This window comes from Haliotis cracherodii, unplaced genomic scaffold, assembly GCF_022045235.1.
Source record: "Haliotis cracherodii isolate W230 unplaced genomic scaffold, xgHalCrac1.p SCAF_8, whole genome shotgun sequence".
NCBI classification, from domain to species: Eukaryota; Metazoa; Mollusca; class Gastropoda; order Lepetellida; family Haliotidae; genus Haliotis; species Haliotis cracherodii.
Window position 1 is genome coordinate 38,844,914 of NW_027266341.1, and position 21,225 is coordinate 38,866,138.

General features: G+C 42.9%; 3 protein-coding genes across 4 annotated transcripts; all 3 read right to left on the reverse strand.

The window, feature by feature from the left end:
- Window positions 1-1,107: 1,107 nt before the first annotated feature.
- On the reverse strand, window positions 1,108-4,661 carry LOC139449899 (uncharacterized). The gene is made up of 2 exons (XM_071231488.1): window positions 4,014-4,661; window positions 1,108-3,248 (listed from the first exon to the last, which is right to left on the reverse strand). The coding sequence occupies exons 1-2, from the start codon at window positions 4,450-4,452 to the stop codon at window positions 3,028-3,030; spliced, it is 660 nt and encodes a 219-aa protein (XP_071087589.1). The 5' UTR covers window positions 4,453-4,661; the 3' UTR covers window positions 1,108-3,027.
- A 4,035-nt stretch (window positions 4,662-8,696) lies between these two features.
- LOC139450128 (uncharacterized) lies at window positions 8,697-12,125 on the reverse strand. Its single transcript, XM_071231779.1, has 3 exons — window positions 11,985-12,125; window positions 10,677-11,253; window positions 8,697-9,944 (listed from the first exon to the last, which is right to left on the reverse strand). The coding sequence occupies exons 2-3, from the start codon at window positions 11,113-11,115 to the stop codon at window positions 9,775-9,777; spliced, it is 609 nt and encodes a 202-aa protein (XP_071087880.1). The 5' UTR covers window positions 11,116-11,253; window positions 11,985-12,125; the 3' UTR covers window positions 8,697-9,774.
- Window positions 12,126-16,039: 3,914 nt separating this feature from the next.
- Window positions 16,040-20,593, reverse strand: LOC139450593 (uncharacterized). 2 transcript variants are annotated; one of them, XM_071232360.1, is made up of 3 exons: window positions 20,557-20,593; window positions 17,089-17,613; window positions 16,040-16,242 (listed from the first exon to the last, which is right to left on the reverse strand). In XM_071232360.1, exons 1-3 carry the CDS (start codon window positions 20,591-20,593, stop codon window positions 16,040-16,042), a joined length of 765 nt encoding a protein of 254 aa, XP_071088461.1. The 2 variants fall into 2 exon arrangements, with proteins under 2 accessions (XP_071088461.1, XP_071088460.1); XM_071232359.1 differs by lacking the exon at window positions 20,557-20,593 and having other exon boundaries at window positions 17,089-17,862.
- Window positions 20,594-21,225: the final 632 nt, after the last annotated feature.

The window sequence follows — 21,225 nt, forward strand, 5'->3', positions numbered from 1 at the left end:
TTCTATGTTGAACATTCACTCGATATACAAACGCACTTTCACCAACAATCCTCCTGAAGGATGTGATCTGTGAAATGTACATGTATGTCTGACCTACCTATATATACAGTATCCGTTACAACCCAATACGTGCAACAGTTTACCTGTATATCCAAAGTCCAATGTTTTGATTGCGTTATCAGATATTCATCGTATGCCGTTGACACACAGAGACAAAACAAAACGTTTGCTAAAAATAACCATAAACGTTTTTTCTCCATTTCTACGTCGTATATGACGGCTATTCTATAAATAGAAATAAACGCCTTTGACCCCAACAGTCGGTGGTAAACTTGGGCAGGACATGCTCCGTCATTTCCCGAACATCTGTTTTGTCCACTGTATGTTTACAATGATTCGTGTCTTTATACATTTAGATGAGGTGAGGTGAAATTGGGTTTAACGTCGCGTCCAAGATTATTGCACTTATATAGCGACGTGCATGTACGTGTATGTGTGTGGGTGGCTGCTTGTACTAGACCGGACTGATGCCGATTTATAGTGCTAGCACACTGAGATACCAGGCCGCAGTTTAACATTCATACCCCACTCAGACACAGTATACTGACTCCGAGCCGACCAGTCCTTGTTTTAGCCCTTTAATGCCGAGCGCCAGACAGGGTAACAACACGTACCATCTTTTAACGTCTTATGGTATGACGCGGCCGGGGATCGAACCCCGGACCTTCCGCTCTCCGGGCGGACGCTCTACCACTAGACCACGGAGGCGGTCTACATTTAGATGACATGGGATGCTTCGTCTGGGGCGTCCCTAGGGTATCCAGCTTCAACCTGAACATGATCCTAGATTTGTTGAGGGACCATACTCAAAGTGGTAAAGGTCTTCCACCCATGTTCAAATGACAATATTCAATATATAACAAAGCCTGCTCTATCATCAGGGTATATGGCAGAGTCCTGTCGCTTTCATTTAAGTATTTACCTTGATAAGTGACTCAATATTATTCAGTTATAAACTTTATTCAACAGCTGTCAGTACCAAACACATCATAAAAAACTTGAAGATATATTTAACAATGTAATAAAACAACAATAACACCTGCTTATGAAATGCAAGGATACTGGACATATGTGTTTGTACAGGAACACCTTTCCCTGAGATATGGTTGTATCAAAGTCTGACATAACAGAAAATATGAAATAGTCAGCATAACAATAAACACTGAATGGAAGACAATTATCACATTGCCATGAAAGACCCGTATGTGACATATCATAAAAGTGAGGACCTTGACGACAGTTACTATCGCCTGCTGTGAACGTGGAACATGCACGATGTCATGAGTGTCATGAGTGTCTTGTGTTCAAGTTTCTTATTGATGGTATTTGGACAAATGGGATCAATGTATTTTGTCATATTGGCCTTGGCTCAATTTAGAAAGACATGATTTGATGGAAATGGCATATACATTTCTGAGATGAGTATCGTCCGTTAATTTTAATATGTGACACCTACATAAATAAATGACCATGTTTCTAATGTAAAATGTTTCAAATAACATCAGCATATTCAACATTAGACAAAATTTACAAAGAATGTGTTGTTAATTCACTTTTTGTGCGAACTCCAATGCCCAATGGAACAAGGAACGCCGCTTGATAAATACCCAAACATTCCAGTAAGATATGTAGTGATACAATGGGTAAGAATGTACAAACAGTATGACAGTGGGCGTAGAATACAAAACTACGTTTTATCGTGTTATGGAGAAAAACAATTTCAATACCACGCTAAATATCCACCAAACTGTTTCACCTGTATCCCCAGGGAGGTCTGACGTTACAGCCACACTGACTATATACAAGTTCGTATGAGAGCAGTACACTGGGATATCTTAAATGGAAATGCTTGGAACATATTATAAATGCAATGTGGTCATATAAGGTAATAATGAAAATACATTGAGAAAACATGTGAAAGTGTGACTGCTTGAGACTGTGATCTGTCAATGTGTATATTATGAACTTTAATCAAAGCCAAATGTAAGAACTAAAATGTGCAAAGAAGGCTGATTTCTTAGATCTGAGGGAGCATTTAGCTAATATTTTAGAAAGTCCTTGCCCCAAGGTGATGTACATAGGAGAGTAGGTAAAGACGTGGTGGTTTCCTTTCAAGGTTGAAAAACTTGGCATTTAGTTATCAGTTTAGTCATACGTTAGTCCTTCATTACATCTTTAGTCCAAGTGTAAAAAGGTAATAAGACCAACTGCCGCTCATATGAACTTATCTAATAAATCTCACCCCTTACGGGGCTGCTTGAATAATAAGTTATGAAAACATACATATCCTTATCAGCGTTATGCTGCCCACTGTGGCTTGCAATTAACTATTATATAATGAATAAGACAAGTAGTATGATAAATATAAACTAATATTTGACAATAAGGCATATGATAATTAATATACAATTTTAGCTAATGTTGTTGGTATACAGGTAAATAATAATACCATATTCAGTTAAAGCCTAGAATAGAAGGTTGGACGATAAGAACTATTATTGTATGTGTGATACAAGCTGCATGGTGAGTTGTATAATAACATACATACAGATTTAGGTTAGCCGATAGGGCTCACAGTAATACGTTGTATCAGAATGTTTCCCGATACTGTTTACAATGGTAAGTTGAATAATACTTTTCAATGCTTGCCAACATATATATTCACCAAGATTTCGAACAATACATATCTGTATATTTTTTAAACATGATATGCGAAGGTTAGCCGATACGGCTTACAGTTATATGTTACATAATAACATAGCTTTTTGGATGCCAGTATGGCTCACAAGGGTAAATGTATATTATGAATATCGATCAATTGCAGTCTAGATTGGCGAAAAATCTGAACCTTGTATATTGAATATTCACTTTGTTGCTAATACAAGCCAATATGGCTTACGTTTTATTCCTAACTGGAATAGGCGTTCATTAAAAATGAACAGATTAATTTATCGAAGAATGTTATTCCTAAATTAGGCATACTATCCCCGGTGAACAGGGAGCCTTGATGCCAATGGGATGAAGAAGCTTGTACTTCCTGTGACGGGACCTCCCTCTTCTGGGAGGTGTCCGATGTCTGGTGCCGTTCTGGACATCGCAACCCCTTGGATGTGTCCGTTGAGTGGCACCATTCTGGGTGGTCAGGACATCACAACCCCTTGGCGTCAATGTTGTATGACGGCCCTCAGCTGATAAAGGAAATAAAGCAAATAACAAACACACAATAAACACAGGATATGATTCATATAGTTAATCATCTGAACATTCTGTTGGAGTACAATGAGAACTGAATGCTTATGATTGACGGGATAAACGAACATAATCCTATGCACATCCATGTCTGGCTTTCCGATTATGTTTCTAGGTCTGTAAGTACCATACAATTGCTCGGGAGTATCACCAATGGTATACGTCTGAGACCTGTATAACTTCTGGCTTTCCGCTTACAGCAAGCTGAGACGCCGTAATATGACTTGAATACCAAAGCGGCGTTAAACCCAACTCACTCACTCGCTCACCTTATGCGCAGTAAGTGGGTGACTGGGGCATATATTACATATGTAGTACATTAGGCTGTCTGGTACTGTTATGTCAAACCAATAGAATCAACGCCGTTTGGTTGCCACATGTCACAATCGTTCTTGATCACAGCTGAGATTGAGCTGTTGATTTGCATGAACTACCCACCATACAGACGCTATTATGGTCAAAATAGTCTTCAGTTGTGAGTGACTCTGCGTGTGATGGAACAACTGAGGTAAAGAGGTCGCGTTCAAGATTATTGCACTCACATGGGGACGTGCATGAACGTGTGTGTTCAGTATACTGACTTACTAATGTGCCAGGCGGGGTAACAACAAATGCAATCTTGTAAACAGGGATAAAAATATGCTTACATTTTGATACTCATAGCTATTTTGTTGGTGATAAAGGCTCTCGTTGTCCATACCTACCTATCTTACTGGAGCCGGAAGCAGCTGGCAGCAGGACAGATCTGGTCACGTGACAGCACGGTCGCCGGAAGTTGGCTAATCTCCGACGTTCAAAGATCCGTGGCGACTTGAGGTGACATTGAGTAACAATCTGGTTGTCGGGTCCTCTCTGTTCGCAGACAAACACTCGGGGCCTGCCGTTACATTCAGGGGGGACGTACACGACGACCGTGTCTCCTACCAATATGTTCAGGGGGAGTTTGTCACCCAACAAAACGCATACAACATTCTCGTTCCCGAGCTGCACAATCGATTCATTGTTGTCTGACTGTGCGTACGGTGTGTCACCCAATATTCTATTTAAATCGTTTGCAGCTGACTTGCGAAAGAAAGCAATGATATTTCTCTGGTGCCCAATTTGTACAACACGCTTGATTTCTATGGTATTCTGGTTATTCATTTTCCGACATTTACATTTCAATTCTCTGTTCTTTTCAATGTCTGAATGTGTGACGTCACGCGTCCCCCCTTCAGTCCTACCTGACCCCGAGTGTGAACCCGTTCCTGATGTGACTGTTACTGTTTTGCCTTACAGAACCTGCACGGGGATTCATTCCAAAACAGACAATTCACTTCTTTCAATGTATACTAAATCCACGACTATTCACTTCTATCAATGCATACAAAAAACATGACAATTCACTTCTATCAATGCATACCAAAACCAAGACAATTTGCTCATAGCGTTTAAAAGGCGAGATAGTGTGTAAACACTAATAACCAGCGTCGTGTGCGTAAAAGTTATAATCCAATTATTAATATAATGAGCATCGATCCACGCAATTAGAATCGATGACACGAATCAACCAAGTCAGCGAGCCTGACCAACCGATCCCGTTAGTCGCCTCTTTACGGCAAGCATGGGTCTGAAGACCTATTCTACCCCAGATCTTCACGGGTCTGATATGCCTGTGAGTTATTTTTATTTCTAAGTCAGTGAGATCGGTCAATATTAAGGTGTACCCTCAGGGGAATATGTAAAAATACACTTTCATATGTTATGTGGTCGTGGCAACGCCGTGTGTCGGGGAGAATGTGGTACAGACACTTATTCAAGCATTCCTACGAGCAATGTATCGGCTGTGAGATGAAACTGGTGGCGAGACACCAGATATAGGCATGGCTTGGTGTTTATCGATGTAGACTGTTCGAACTATATACTGTCCTGACAGATATGCACGTAACACATATAATGAAGCCAAAGAAACAAAATGGCGCCTACCTGTCCTGGCTGCCTCCAGTGCAGATAGAAACATCAGCTGCAGACTGGCGAAAACAACGCAATAGCCTGTCACAGCTCTTTTATACTGCTCCGTTACCCATAACAACAAGCTCGTCGATCAATGAGCTATGTGCACAGCACAATGACAACACAGTCCCGCTAGGCTGCACAATTAAGATCTATTAATTGTCTTTGGTGGTAATTTATACAGAAATAAAGATTTTTTTCGAAATAAAAATATGATTATGCACGAGGCTAGTGACGAGACACTGATACTGATGTAACAGTGCACAACACAAGCTAACCACTCGAAAATGACGAACAGTCCTAATAATAGGATGGAAGACTATTTGACTGACATGTCATGCTAGATCTGAAATAGTGTTGGTGGCATCAGATCATAAGTAACTCCTTCACTTTGATGTGTTATCCTTGACAACTTCTGTAACTCACGAATCGCTGCACAGACAGGTCCTTGAAATGAAAAACAAATACAGAATTCGTTACGCCTGACTCTCGTCATACTCTGATGTGATTTCTAAATAATATCCCACGTGTTTATGAATAGGAAACTCAAGCAGTGACACAATCAACACAAAGCGTCATCTCTTAAGCTGTTTTATTGTGACAAGTGAATGTACAGACAGGAGAGACTAGAAAACAAAGTTGCCATCCTGTGGGCACAATCATACCAATACACGCAGAGCCATCTACAGGATTCATCTTTGAGGATACTGAAACACTTCCATTGATAAATAATGTGAATGATCACCATCTACTTAGCAACAGAAACACAATGTAATGCACACGCATTGGTTTAACCGATACGGTTTACAGTTGTATTCCATACAGGAATAGTTCTGGCCACCCCTCTCGACCTACAAGAGCCCACCATCCTCAGACCACCCTCTCCCTCCCGACCAACAAGAGCCCACCATCCTCAGACCACCCTCTCCCTCCCGACCCACAAGAGCCCACCATCCTTACTGCCTCCCATCTCCCACCCGCTCCCACTCTACCATATCCCACCCGCTCTCCTCCCACCCGTTCTCCCCCACCACGCTCTCCTCCCATCAACCAAGTAAGCGAGACTGGCCACCTGATCCCGTTAGTCGCCTCTTACGACAAGCATAGTCGCCTCTTACCACAAGCATGGGTTGCTGAAGACCTATTCTGCCGCGGATCTTGACGGGTCGGCACATTGGTAAACAAGTGAATGGTTATACCGCAAGGTGTAGCAGCACTGTTCGTGTTGAACCGATCAGAATGTGTTTGTGAACTTTATTTGTACAGCAACTTGCAACATCCACCCTAATACACCACTGTTATGTAGTGAAATATCCCGTGTAGGTCCGAGGACCCGACTAATGAGGATAGAGTATGTGATTATGTGTCATCGACCTCCAGCGGTGTTGACTGTTGGTTATGCTCGCTTATATTCGACAATGTACAGGTCTTCTTGCTGTACATTGCCCTCGATATACAACAATGGCAATCTATTTATAGCTGGGACTTTCCCTGGTCGATTGCGCCACACTTTGAAATACACTGGGTTTTGCCCGGTGATCTATTAATAACTACACATCATCTTGTTTGTATTAAGTCAATCCCTCAATTCCCGAATCCCCCGGGTAGATCTGTCATTTCCTCTCCATCAAACACGTTATTACTCCTAACAAGACTTATTGCTCGAAATGACCCGTGATGATACGGGGCAGAATAGGTCTTCAGCAACCCATGCTTGCCGTAAATGGCGACTATGCTTGTCGTAAGAGGCAAATTATGTGATCGGGTGGCTAGGCTCGCTGACTTGGTTAATGCATGTTATTGTATCCCAGTATATACAAGCAGTTACACTGAAATCCTCCCGCTTGAGTGAACACAACACCCTCCCATCCCGACACAACATGCTGTCATTCCGTTATCCCAGCTGTGTCTGGGTTTCATATTTGCACCAGACTTTGACAAAGAAGGATACCGCTTTATACCTTTGTACAGGACAGCACATGTGGCCCTTTGATATACTGTTGTGTTACTGATATACTGAGTGGAAGCTAACTGATAGTCACACAAGTTTCTTATAATTTCTAGCGTTTCACTTCCCTGTCATGTATGAACCGTCTTACATGAGAAAGACTTGTTTCCCTTTGACCATGATATCATGGCGTGTCAGCTTAATGTGGGAGGAAAGCCCGAAATGATGCAGGTCTCAGACGTTTACCACTTCGGCATCTACGGAATCGAAACCAAACTGCCACATTAACAGCTTGGTTGGTCACTCACTCACTCACTCACTTCGTATGTTAGAGAACAAATTTCAACACATTCATATTCTGGAGAAAATATGATGATGCACGAGGATAGTGACGAGACACTGATCCTGATGCAACAATGCACAATATAAGCTGACCTCTCGAAAATGACGAACAGTCCTAATAACAGGATGGAAGACTATTTGACTGACATGTCATGCTAGATCTGAAATACTGTTGGTGGCATCAGATCATAAGTGACTCCTTCACTTTGATGTGTTATCCATGACAACTTCTGTAACTCACGAATCACTGCACAGACAGGTCCTTGAAATGGATAACAAATACAGAATTCGTTACGCCTGACTCCCGTCATACTCTGATGTGATTTCTAAATAATATCCCACGTGTTTATGAATAGGAAACTCAAGCAGTGACACAATCAACACAAAGCGTCATCTCTTAAGCTGTTTTATTGTGACAAGTGAATGTACAGACAGGAGAGACTAGAAAACAAAGCTGCCATCCTGTGGGCACAATCATACCAATACACGCAGAGCCATCTACAGGATTCCTCTTTGAGGATACTGAAACACTTCCATTGATAAATAATGTGAATAATCACCATCTACTTAGCAACAGAAACACAATGTAATGCACAGGCATTGGTTTAACCGATACGGTTTACAGTTGTATTCCATACAGGAATAGTTCTACCCACCCCTCCCGACCCACAAGAGCCCACCATCCTCAGACCTCCCTCTCCCTCCCGACCAACAAGAGCCCACCATCCTCAGACCTCCCTCTCCCTCCCGACCCACAAGAGCCCACCATCCTCAGACCTCCCACTCCCTCCCGACCCACAAGAGCCCACCATCCTCACTGCCTCCCATCTCCCACCCGTTCCCCTCCCACCCGCTTCCCTCCCACCTGCTCTCCTCCCACCCGTTCCCCTCCCACCCCGCTCTTCTCCCACCCCGCTCTTCTCCCACCCCGTTCTCCCCCAACCCGTTCTCCTCCCACCCGTTCTCCCCCAACCCGCTCTCCTCCCACTCGCTCTCCTCCCACCCGTTCTCCCCCAACCCGTTCTCCCCTAACCCGCTCTCCCCCCACCCGTTCTCCCCCAACCCGCTCTCCTCCCACCCGTTGCCCTCCCACCCGTTCCTCTTAAGATATGCAATAATATGCACACACATTCATAACGTCGCAAATGATATGTTTTGCTGGTTTTCTAATCAAAGAAATCTCTGCAGGATACACATCAATCGCTCATATGAAAGCTTTTTTTATTTTGGATATAATATGGCTAACAGGATATTTTCAATTGCGAATTAACATCATAATCAATTCAGCTGAGGGGTAAAGTTTCTTTTGCTTATCAGTTTACATGTTTATAGTATACAAGCTAACAGTTGAGTTGAGTTGAAATGGGGTTTAACGTCGCGTCCAAGATTATTGCACTTACATAGCAGCATGCATGCACATGTGTGTGTGTGTGTGTGTGTGTGTGTGTGTGTGTGTGTGTTTGTGTGGCTGCTTGTACTAGTCCGGACTGATGCCGATTTATAGTGCTAGCACACTGAGATACCATGCCGCATGCCATGAATACCCCACTCAGACACAGTATACAGACTCCGAGCCGACCAGTCCTTGTTTTAGTCCCTTAATGCCGAGCGCCAGTACCATCTTTTTACGTCTTTTGGTATGACGCGGCTTGGGATCGAACCCCGGACCTTCCGCTCTCCGGGCGGACGCTCTACCACTAGACTACGGAGGCGGCCTACAAGCTTACAGACAAGCTAACAGAATAAGATAGAATAATATATATAATAACATTGCAAGATATGAGTGGTCGATGTACAGATGTCATATATGAGCCAATATGGCTTACAAGGGTACATGGTCTATACTAAATATACATGTACATAAAATACAAGCTGACATTATAATATATATAATAACATTGCAAGTTAAAAAGGATCAATATACAGAATTCATAGATATATGTCTGACAGTATATTGCAATTGCAAGTTATGGAAGGTCAATATACAGATGTCATAGATATAAGCCAATATGGCCTACAGGGTATTCCTAACTGGAATGAATGTGTTGTTTTTTTCGAAACTGCCTGAGAATGTTTTCACGCGACATTCACAAATATGTCCCCCTCCTTAAGCTAATGAAACACACGTGTTGAGACAGCATAAGGAAGAGATACAACCCTCCTAGTCGCGGTGAAGGATCTTCTCAGGCACGACGTGTACGTAGCCACTCATTTGAACTGAGATGGCCTGGACGAGTGGAGGTCCTGTAGCAAGGTTTCCCTCGTCCCCTTGGGTGAGTCTGGTGAGGAGCACCATGCATGATGGTCAGGACATCGCAATCCTGGGAGGTCAAGGTCGTATCACGGCCCGCAGCTGACAGAAGGAAAGACATGTATACACAATTTGTTTGTAACAAATATTGATAATGAGTGAGTATGGTTTTACGCCGCCTTTAGCAATATTCCAGCAATATCACGGCGGGGGACACCACAAATGGGCTTCACACATTGTATCCATGTCGGGGATCGAAACCGGGTCTTCGGCGTGACAAGAGCGCTTTAACCACTAGGCTACCCGACCGCCCCAAATATTAATAAATTTTACTACATAGGAGGGCATTCTGTTTACTATCAGTTAAATATATTAAGCGTTGACTATATATTTAATATTCTTCTTTTAAAGTGTGTGAGTAGGAGTGTAGGCAGAAGCTGTTTGAGGGCGACTTTGTAGTATCCTCAGCAAATCAGTGGTTGATCATCTGAACATCAATCGCCAGCTATAGGTCCCCATCACATGGAATTAATCAGTTCACGTGAGTACTATTTATATTCTACTTCTAATTTGGACACCCAATCCTCATTTGTAAGGCGTCACCTTCTACCACAGCAGGTTCTTTAATTAAGTGAGTGCTTAACACCGCTTTGGTCAGTGCTTTAGTTAAATCTGGGCGTTTACCTTCACGTGGGAGGAATACAGTAACTACAGAAGGTCCTAAACGTTGACGACGTCGGTGAAACCCACAGCACGGGAACGGTATTAACAAAGTCAACTGGAGATTGGATCCAGAACTTCAGATGACTAAGTTGCCTCAACCTTTGTCCTTACCTGTCTTACTGGAGCCGGAAGCAGCTGGCAGCAGGACAGATCTGGTCACGTGACAGCACGGTCGCCGGAAGTTGGCAAATCTCCGACGTTCAAAGATCCGTGGCGACTTGAGGTGACATTGAGTAACAATCTGGTTGTCGGGTCCTCTCTGTTCGCAGACAAACACTCGGGGCCTGCCGTTACATTCAGGGGGGACGTACACGACGACCGTGTCTCCTACCAATATGTTCAGGGGGAGTTTGTCACCCAACAAAACGCATACAACATTCTCGTTCCCGAGCTGCACAATCGATTCATTGTTGTCTGACTGTGCGTACGGTGTGTCACCCAATATTCTATTTAAATCGTTTGCAGCTGACTTGCGAAAGAAAGCAATGATATTTCTCTGGTGCCCAATTTGTACAACACGCTTGATTTCTATGGTATTCTGGTTATTCATTTTCCGACATTTACATTTCAATTCTCTGTTCTTTTCAATGTCTGAATGTGTGACGTCACGCGTCCCCCCTTCAGTCCTACCTGACCCCGAGTGTGAACCCGTTCCTGATGTGACTGTTACTGTTTTGCCTTACAGAACCTACACGGGGAGAGACAAAACATGGTTAGTATTACATACTAGTCTTTGTAAAGGTGTCAAGGCAATTCACTGCTATCAATGCATTCCAAAACCATGACTATTCACTTCTATCAATGCATACAAAATCTATGACTATTCAATTCTATCACTGCATATCAAAACCAAGACAATTTGCTCATAGCGTTAAAAAGGCGAGATGGTGTGTAAACACTAATAACCAGCGTCGTGTGTGTAAAAGTTATAATCCAATGATTAATACAATGAGACATTAGAATCGATGACATGCATCAACCAAGTCAGCGAGCCTGACCAACCGATCCCGTTAGTCGCCTCTTACGACAAACATAGTTGCCTTTTACGGCAAGCATGACTTGCTGAGGACCTATTCTACCCCAGATCTTCACGGGTCTGATGTGCCTGTGAGTTATTTTTATTTCTAGGTCAGTGAGATCGGTCAATATTATGGTGTAGTTTCAAGGGAATATGGAAAAATACACTTTCACATGTTATGTGGTCGTGGCAACGCCGTGTGTCGTGGAGAATGTGGTACAGACACTTATTCAAGCATTCCTACGAGCAATGTATCGGCTGTGAGATGAAACTGGTGGCGAGACACCAGATATAGGCATGGTTTGGTGTTTATCGATGTAGACTGCTCATACTATATACTGTCCTGACAGATATGCACGTAACACATATAATGAAAGGCAAAGAAACAAAATGGCGCCTACCTGTCCTGGCTACCTCCAGCGCTGGTTGAAACATCAGCTGCAGACTAGCGAAAACAACGCAATAGCCTGTCACAGCTCTTTTATACTGCTCCGTTACCCATAACAACAAGCTCGTCGACCAGTGAGCTGTGTGCATATCTGAACAGGGATCCATGTCCTGGTTTCCCAGCACAATGACAATACAGTCACGCCAGGCTGCATAGGTGTAACTGTCATGTCCTGTTTATGTGTTAGAGAGGGGCGGTCGGGTTGCCTGGTGGTTAAAGCGTTCACTCTTCACGCCGAAGACCCGGGTTCGATTCCCGACATTGGTACACTGTGTGAAGCCCATTTCTGGTGTCCCAAGTCGTGATATTCCTGGAATATGCTAAAATCAGCATAAAACCATACTCACTCACTCACTCACTTCGTATGCTAGAGAACAAACACATTCATATTCTGGATAAAATATGATGATGCACGAGGCTAGTGACGAGACACTGATCCTGATGCAACAATGCACTATATAAGCTGACCACTCGAAAATAAGTGAGTGAGTTGGGTTTAACGCCGCTTTTAACAGTATACCAGTTATATCACGGCGTGTCAGCTTAATGTGGGAGAAAAAGCCCGAAGTGATGCAGGTCTTAGACGTTTACCACTTCGGTGAAACCCACGAGCACGGGTATGGTGCTGACAAACCTAGAAACATAATCGGGGCGAACCGGGAATCGAACCCACAATCATAGGTTTCTGGCGTGCCCAAGGGACGCAACTCTGCACAGCGAATCGCGGCGCCTTAGACGACTGGGCCACCTGTGCCCCCCACTCGAAAATGACTAACAGTCCAAACAACAGGATGGAGGACTATTTGAGCTGTACCCTTACATAAGTAACGTTGTCCACATGACTGATATGAAACATCGATAATGTATTAAAGGAGTTCACGATTTAATTAGTTCTGTAGTTTCCAATCATATTTACTGAATTCTCTCCCTCTTTCACTCTGACACACACACGTACACAAACCCAGCCTAGGAATTGGCTATTTGACCATTATTAAACGATGTCGGGTCTTCGATATACCTGATTCGACAAATTCCCTTGTATTGATTTGACCAATCCGAGTAGAACTTCCGATTCATTTGCAAGAAGATACAGCCAGCAATAATAATGCATTTGGTGTTCTCTTTCACGGGGATGCATTCTTCTTGCCTAAATGCCCTATCCACAAATATCACCAAGTTATCAATGAGGAAGTACGGCATTTCACATATTGCTTTCTCAGTGAACATGATGACATTTGTTTTCATTTTTGGAGATTACACATAAATATTACAATTGTCTCTGAAACGTTTTTTGTGTGTTCCTACTTGATTGTATTAAGGATTATGGTTAATGAGACAAGGATTTAGTATATATCTCTTTCTGCGGATTTTCATGGAGCTTTGGAATCTAGTACAAAAGAGGATGGATATGTCTTACAGGTTTTAGAGTCAACTCAAAAGTTGATGATACTGATGCATGGTTTCGGCATTCTAGCAATGACAACATCCCGCACTGATGTGAGTGAGTGAGTGAGTTGGGTTTAACGCCGCGTTTAACAGTATTCCAGTTATATCACGGCGTGTCAGCTTTAATGTGGGAGGAAAGCCCGAAGTGATGCAGGTCTCAGACGTTTACCACTTCGGTGAAACCCACGGGTATGGTGCTGACAAACCTAGAAACATAATTGGGGTGAACCGGGATTCGAACCCACAATCATAGGTTTCTGGCGTGCCCAAGGGACGCAACTCTGCACAGCGAATCGCGGCGCCTTAGAAGACTGGGCCACCCGTGCCCCCTAATCAACTATGAAAGACATCTAACGGGTATATCTTCTCTATTAGCCCATATTTGGTCATATGCTTCGACAGTATCCATATTTATCTTTGAAAAAAGAAAATGTCACAATAACTGTCCGGATTTAGAGCGTAATCTGTGGGCCCTTTCTATGCTCACTGGTTCATCAGGTTCGAAGTTAAGTGAAGTATGCATAAATGCTCTCACACAACTTTCACTGTCAGCCCATGTTTCTCCAGGCCTATCGGGAAGACCATGGAAAATATGATTACAACGTCGAGACTGGGCCTCCATGTTATCAGTCTTATTTTCCAAATCACGCACTTTATATTGATTGTTTGGCGGTTTTAACTTCGCGTTCAAGATGATTGCACTTATGTCATGTGCATGCATATGTGTGTGGCAGCCTGTACTTGCAATATGTATACCACCACTTGAATTTTATTGAGGGCACACCTTGTCAAATTGTCATAATCGCGACACCAAAGTCGTTGGTCATTAGTTTAAATCCCAGATTCACCAACATTATGACCTTTGGTTTGTCATCACAACATCTGTGGCCGTGGGTTTTGCAAAGTCGTAAACACCGACCACCTGCGTCACTTTGGCACACATTAGGCTGACAACATGCCAGGATATATCTGAAATACTGTTGGTGGCGTTAGATTATGAGTGACTCATTCACTTTGATGGTATACCCATGACAACTTCTGTAACTCACGAATCACTGCACAGAAAGGTCCTTGAAATGGATAACTCCCGTCATACTTTGATGCAATTTCTAAATAATACACCACGTGTTTATGAATAGGAAACTCAAGCAGTGACACAATCAACACAAAGCGTCATCTCTTAAGCTGTTTTATTGTGACAAGTGAATGTACAGACAGGAGAGACTAGAAAACAAAGCTGCCATCCTGTGGGCACAATCATACCAATACACGCAGAGCCATCTACAGGATTCCTCTTTGAGGATACTGAAACACTTCCATTGATAAATAATGTGAATAATCACAATCTACTTAGCAACAGAAACACAATGTAATACACAGGCATTGGTTTAACCGATACGGTTTACAGTTGTATTCCATACAGGAATAGTTCTACCCACCCCTCCCGACCCACAAGAGCCCACCATCCTCACTACCTCCCATCTCCCACCCGCTCCCACTCGCCCATCTCCCACTCGCCCATCTCCCACTCGCCCATCTCCCACCCGCTCTCCTCCCACCCGCTCTCCCCCCACCCGTTCTCCTCCCACCCGCTCTCCTCCAACCCGCTCTCCCCCAACCCGCTCTCCTCCCACCCGCTGACCTCCACCCGTTCCTCTTAAGATATGCAATAATATGCACACACATTCATAACGTCGCACATGAAATAAGCTTTGCTGGTTTTCTAATCAAAGAAATCTCTGCAGGCTACACATCAATCGCTCATATAAAAGCATGATTAAGTGGCTAAAGTTACGCCGCTTTTAGCACAAATGAGCTGTATGTAATATCAATCGATGCGGCGTACAGTGGTCGGTGTACATATTAAACATGAAAATTTGTGTATGTCTCACAACAATTTGAGTATTCAAAAACATATTTACAGCCGAAAATAGCAAAATTTATTGTATTTTAAAGATAAGATGTCTAACGTACCAATTATGTGAATTTCACTTTTTAAGTTTTATATGAAATCATATTTTCACAGTTCACTATCGCTAACTTAGCATATTTTCAATTGAAAATAAACCTCATAATCAAATCAACGGAGAGGTGTAGTTTCTTTTGCTCATCAGTTTACATGTTTATATTATACAAGATAACATAATAATAATATATATAATAACATTGCAAGATATGAGCGGTCGATGTACAGATGTCATATATATGAGCCAATATGGCTTACAAGGGTACATGGTCTATACTGAATATACATGTACATATAATACAAACTGACAGTATAATATATAAAATAACATTGCAAGTTAAAAAGGATCAATGTACAGAATTCATAGATATACGTCTGATGGTATATTGCAATTGCACGTTATGGAAGGTCAATATACAGATGTCATAGATATAAGCCAATATGGCCTACAGGATATTCCTAACTGGAATGAATGTAATCTTTTGAAACTGCCTGAGAATGTTTTCACGCGACATTCACAAAGATGTCCCCTTCCTTAAACTAAGGACACACGTGTTGACACAGCTCCCTTAGCATAAGGAAGAGATACAACCCTCTTAGTCGCGGTGAAGGATCTTCTCAGGCACGAAGGGTACGTAGCCATGCTTTCTGGTGACCTTGACCCCGATGGGATGGACGAGCGGGTACTTGCTGCAGCAAGGTTTCCCTCTTCCCCTTGGGTGAGTCTGGTGAGTGCCACCATGCCTGATGGTCAGGACATCGCAATCCTGGGAGGTCAAGGTCGTATCACGGCCCGCAGCTGACAGAAGGAAAGACATGCATACACAATTTGTTTGTAACAAATATTGATAATGAGTGAGTATGGTTTTACGCCGCCTTTAGCAATATTCCAGCAATATCACGGCGGGGGACACCACAAATGGGCTTCACACATTGTATCCATGTCGGGGATCGAAACCGGGTCTTCGGCGTGACAAGAGAGCGCTTTAACCACTAGGCTACCCGACCGCCCCAAATATTAATAAATATTACTACATAGGAGGGCATTCTGTTTACTATCAGTTAAATATATTAAGCGTTGACTATATATTTAATATTCTTCTTTTAAAGTGTGTGAGTAGGAGTGTAGGCAGAAGCTGTTTGAGGGCGACTTTGTAGTATCCTCAGCAAATCAGTGCTTGATCATCTGAACATCAAACGCCAGCTATAGGTCCCCATTACATGGATCAATCAGTTCACGTGAGCACTTTTAATATTCTGCAACTAATTTGGACACCCAATCCTCATTTGTAAGGCGTCACCTTCTACCAAAGCAGGTTCTTTAATTGAGTGAGTGCTTAACACCGCTTTGAACAGTGCTTTAGTTAAATCTGGGCGTTTCAGCTTCACGTGGGAGGAATACAATAACGACAGATGGTCCTAAACGTTGACGACGTCGGTGAAACCCACAGCACGGGAACGGTATTAAAAAAGTCAACTGGAGATTGGATAAAAAATCCAGATGACTAAAGGTCCCACCTCTGCGTAAAGAATTGCGGCGTCCGTGAACCCAGGTTCTTGAAACTGGAGAGATATTTCATATTTTATTATAATGTAACATTGCTAACAAAGGCTTTACGCAAGTTGCCTCAACCTTTGTCCTTACCTGTCTTACTGGAGCCGGAAGCAGTTGGTAGCAGGACAGATCTGGTCACGTGACAGTACGGTCGCCGGAAGTTGGCAAATATCCGACGTTCAAAGATCCGTGGCGACTTGAGGTGACATTGAGTAACGATCTGGTTGTCGGGTCCTCTCTGTTCGCAGACAAACACTCGGGGCCTGCCGTTACATTCAGGGGGGACGTACACGACGACCGTGTCTCCTACCAGTATGTTCAGGGGGAGTTTGTCACCCATGCATACATGTACAACGTTATTGTTCCCCAGCTGCACAATTGGTGCAGAAGTGGTAGACATTGCTCTACTTAAGTCATTCATATCTTTCTCTTGACAAAATGAAATGGTGTTTTTCTTGTGCCCAATTTGCACAATGCGTCGAATTAAGATTCCAGTGTGATCAACTGGGCGCTCATTGCAGCTGACGTCACACGCCCCCCGTGTGTCAGGCATAACCCCGAGTGTGAACAGATCCCTGGGTCGAATGTCACCTCTTGCCTCTGTCTCCATGATGTCTGCGATAAAGTGGAGAAAGAATATTAGTATTAAGAACGAGATAAGGAGTAAAGATAAACTCCATTCCATAATCCATAGGTCATTTGTCACTAGACCGCCTCCGTGGTCTAAAGGTAGAGCGTCCGTCCGGAGAGCGGAAGGTCCGGGGTTCGATCCCCAGCCGTGTCATACCAAAAGACGTTAAAAGATGATGTTACCCTGTCTGGCGCTCGGCATTAAGGAGCTAAAACAAAGACTGGTCGGCTCGGAGTCAGTATACTGTGTCTGAGTGGGGTATTTATGTTAAACTGCGGCATGGTATCTCAGTGTGCTAGCACTATAAATCGGCATCGGTCCGGACAAGTACAAGCAGCCACACACACATACACGTCGCTATATAAGTGCAATAATCTTGGACGCGACGTTAAACCCCATTTCACCTCACCTCATTGTCACTAAATGTGGTGACCATAGATAGTTTTTTGTTCAAAATGTAGTGAGTGAGTGAACAGTAACAGTTATATCTCGGCGGGAGGAAAGACCAAAGTGATGCAGGTCTCAGACGTTTACCACTTTGGTGAAACCCATGAGCAGGGGTATGGTGCTGACAAACCTAGAAACATAATCATGGCGAACCGGGCTACAGTCATGCGTTTCTGACGTACCCAAGGGGCGCAACTCTGCACAAATCCCTTGTACACCCACACGAATGAGTCAGACTGCACAGGTTTTCTGAGCCAGAGTCTATCCATTTAACCCGCTTCGAAGAAAAAGGCCTCCCACTGTTTCCGATTCAATGAGAGTCACGTGACACAGAGCAAGTTAACCTAAATCGCACAGCTGTTTTAATCAATTTTGAATTTGTTTTATTCTTTTACAATCTTAAATTTAAACATGTCTCCCGCTTAGACATTTATTTCTCTCCATGGCGAGATACAGAGTATTTTATCAAGATCACGTGAACCAATCAGATTTCAGCATTCTAACATGGAGGTAAGATAAAGAAAAAATTCTGCCTTGTACATTTTCACTCTCCTAGTTCCATGCGAGCAGCATAGTACCTCTGCCACAGGGCAGCGCCATGTGACGATTCGTCACATCTTACAGTCCATTCAAGATATTGCATCTGTTTTTCATCTGTTTCATTTTTGACAAGAACATGTGTAGATAAACATATGTCATAGAATGAATATCCTAAATCATGAAAAACTATTTCCATTTGCGTAGTTATCCTATGTTTAGATTGGTTGTACGGCTCCACGTGCTGTCATCGAAACAGAAAGGAGGGCTAGCAATACGGTCACTTTGATCTATAAATATATATTGTCATGCAACTCACGGTCGCAGTTGTAGTAGCAGATCTATATAGTTATGCAAAGCAATATGTAAAGCGCCACCAAATACTGCATTAGTCTGTTCTATTCTGATGTCTGGAAAAGCGTGTTTGTTTACAAACAAGAGAAAAGTCCGGTCACGTGATATGCAAATTAGCCTGTGTCTGTGGTGTTATTGTAACTGGAGTGGTTTATGTGAATGAATCACTTAACACAGGTTGATTTGTGGATGTCAGTTGTTTAATACATAAACAGAGGCCCTGTGAAAATAAATACACAGTTAAAATATGCACAATACCTACACATACAAATAAATCATTACATTATAACTTATTAACAAATATTAGAATCTTATATATGATCAAATACATTGTTATGATCCATCGTAATTAGCATGAGTATTTAAGCAAATTTTGCCTAACTACATTTACATGAATACGATGGCTGATATGATATATATTTATCACACCTAACAATATAAGTATTACTAAAAGAAGTTACAAAGAAACACTTCAAAGCACTTAAAAAGAACACATAAATAAACAATTCAAACAAACCAACCTGTGACAATTGACTGAATTATTTCAGCGATGAACCGACAACTTGTCGCCATACATAGTCAAATACAAGTGTGAATTTAAACTGACCAGTCCCATAATGCACCCTGTCACTGAAAGTAAGGGGCTGGGGCTAAACAATAGAAACCAGAGAAACAATAGAGAAGGCAAGCGCATGGGTGACTGTGCTATTGTATTAGTGAAGCAGGTTAGATTGGAGGGTAGACTAAAACTTAGATATTAAAATAAAAGGTGAGCTTAAAATACACTTGGTGATATGTACATAATTACATACTACTAGACCCGTGAAGATTCCGGGGTAGAATAGGTCTTCAGCAACCCATGCTTGCCGTAAAAGGTGACTATGCTTGTCGTAAAAGGCGACTAGCGGGATCGGGTGGTCAGACTGATCGGGTGATCCCAATTGCGTGAATCGATGTTCATGATGTAAATCACTGGATTGTCTGGTCCAGACTCGATTATTTACAGACCGCTGTCATATAGCTGGAATATTGCTGAGTGCGACGTTAAACAACAAACCAACCAACCAACATACTACTACATTATGCTGAGTCACCACTGCGCCGGAGTGTGGTAAATTATCTAACCCAGGTCACCGGCTGCTGTTACTGCAGCGTTTGCAGTGGGCCAATGGATTCATAATAATGATATAATGCAGACGCGCTTAATATAGGAGCATAAATGAGTGGCTGAATCGAGCTGACTATTGATTAACTCGCGTAGAAGAATCCGAAATTCTCACGTTCATATCGCACACACGCCCATGATACGAGGCTTAATACTTCAGTGAAAAGCTTGGTCTCTCTTACAGGCCTCATAGAATATATTTAATAAAACGACCATTTCACGTCCCCTTCTCAGCGCAAGTAGGCTACATCCATCCCTTTTCAGCTCTACATGAAGAACTGAGGGATTATCATGGGTTTCATTGTTGAATTATATTTATTCAACCTTCATTGTGGTGACCGTCAATTTGTCTTGGACAAGCTGGGTGCAGGGTTGTGTCTTAAAGCAAGCACCAAATAAAGAAAGAAAAGAATCTAACGCCTACCTGTCCTGGCTACCACAGTACCGAATCGAAATAGCATCAGCAGCCTTCGCAATGGAAACCCTACCCCACCGCGTGGCAGCTCTTATATACTGCCCGATTCCCCAGCAACACAATCATTAACCAATCGGCTACGTGCATCTTTCCCAGGCAAGCCTGGATAACGTGATAATGTTGACCTCAGTCACGTGGTTGTTTTTGCTTATGGTTGTAAGGGGACCGACCATATAACATATATTATGATGGCTGACGTGACATCATTCAGTTATAAACATGTATTCAGTCGGCAGAACTGCTGTGACATTAACTAAATAAGTGTAAATCGATGTAGGTAAAATGAGCGGACATGTGTTGAACACAGAAGTGTGGATGCCAACACCCACTGAAGGCAGCCGGCATTCTACTTAAGTTGTCTTGAACTCTTGAGTGAGTGAGTGTGTTGGGTTTAACGCCGCTTTTAACAGTATTCCAGTTATATCACGGCGTGTCAGCTTAATGTGGGAGGAGAGCCCGAAGTGATGCAGGTCTCAGACGTTTACCACTTCGGTGAAACCCACGAGCACGGGTATGGTGCTGACAAACCTAGAAACATAATCGGGGCAAACCGGGATTCGAACCCACAATCATAGATTTCTGGCGTGCCCAAGGGACGCACCTCTGCTCAGCGAATCG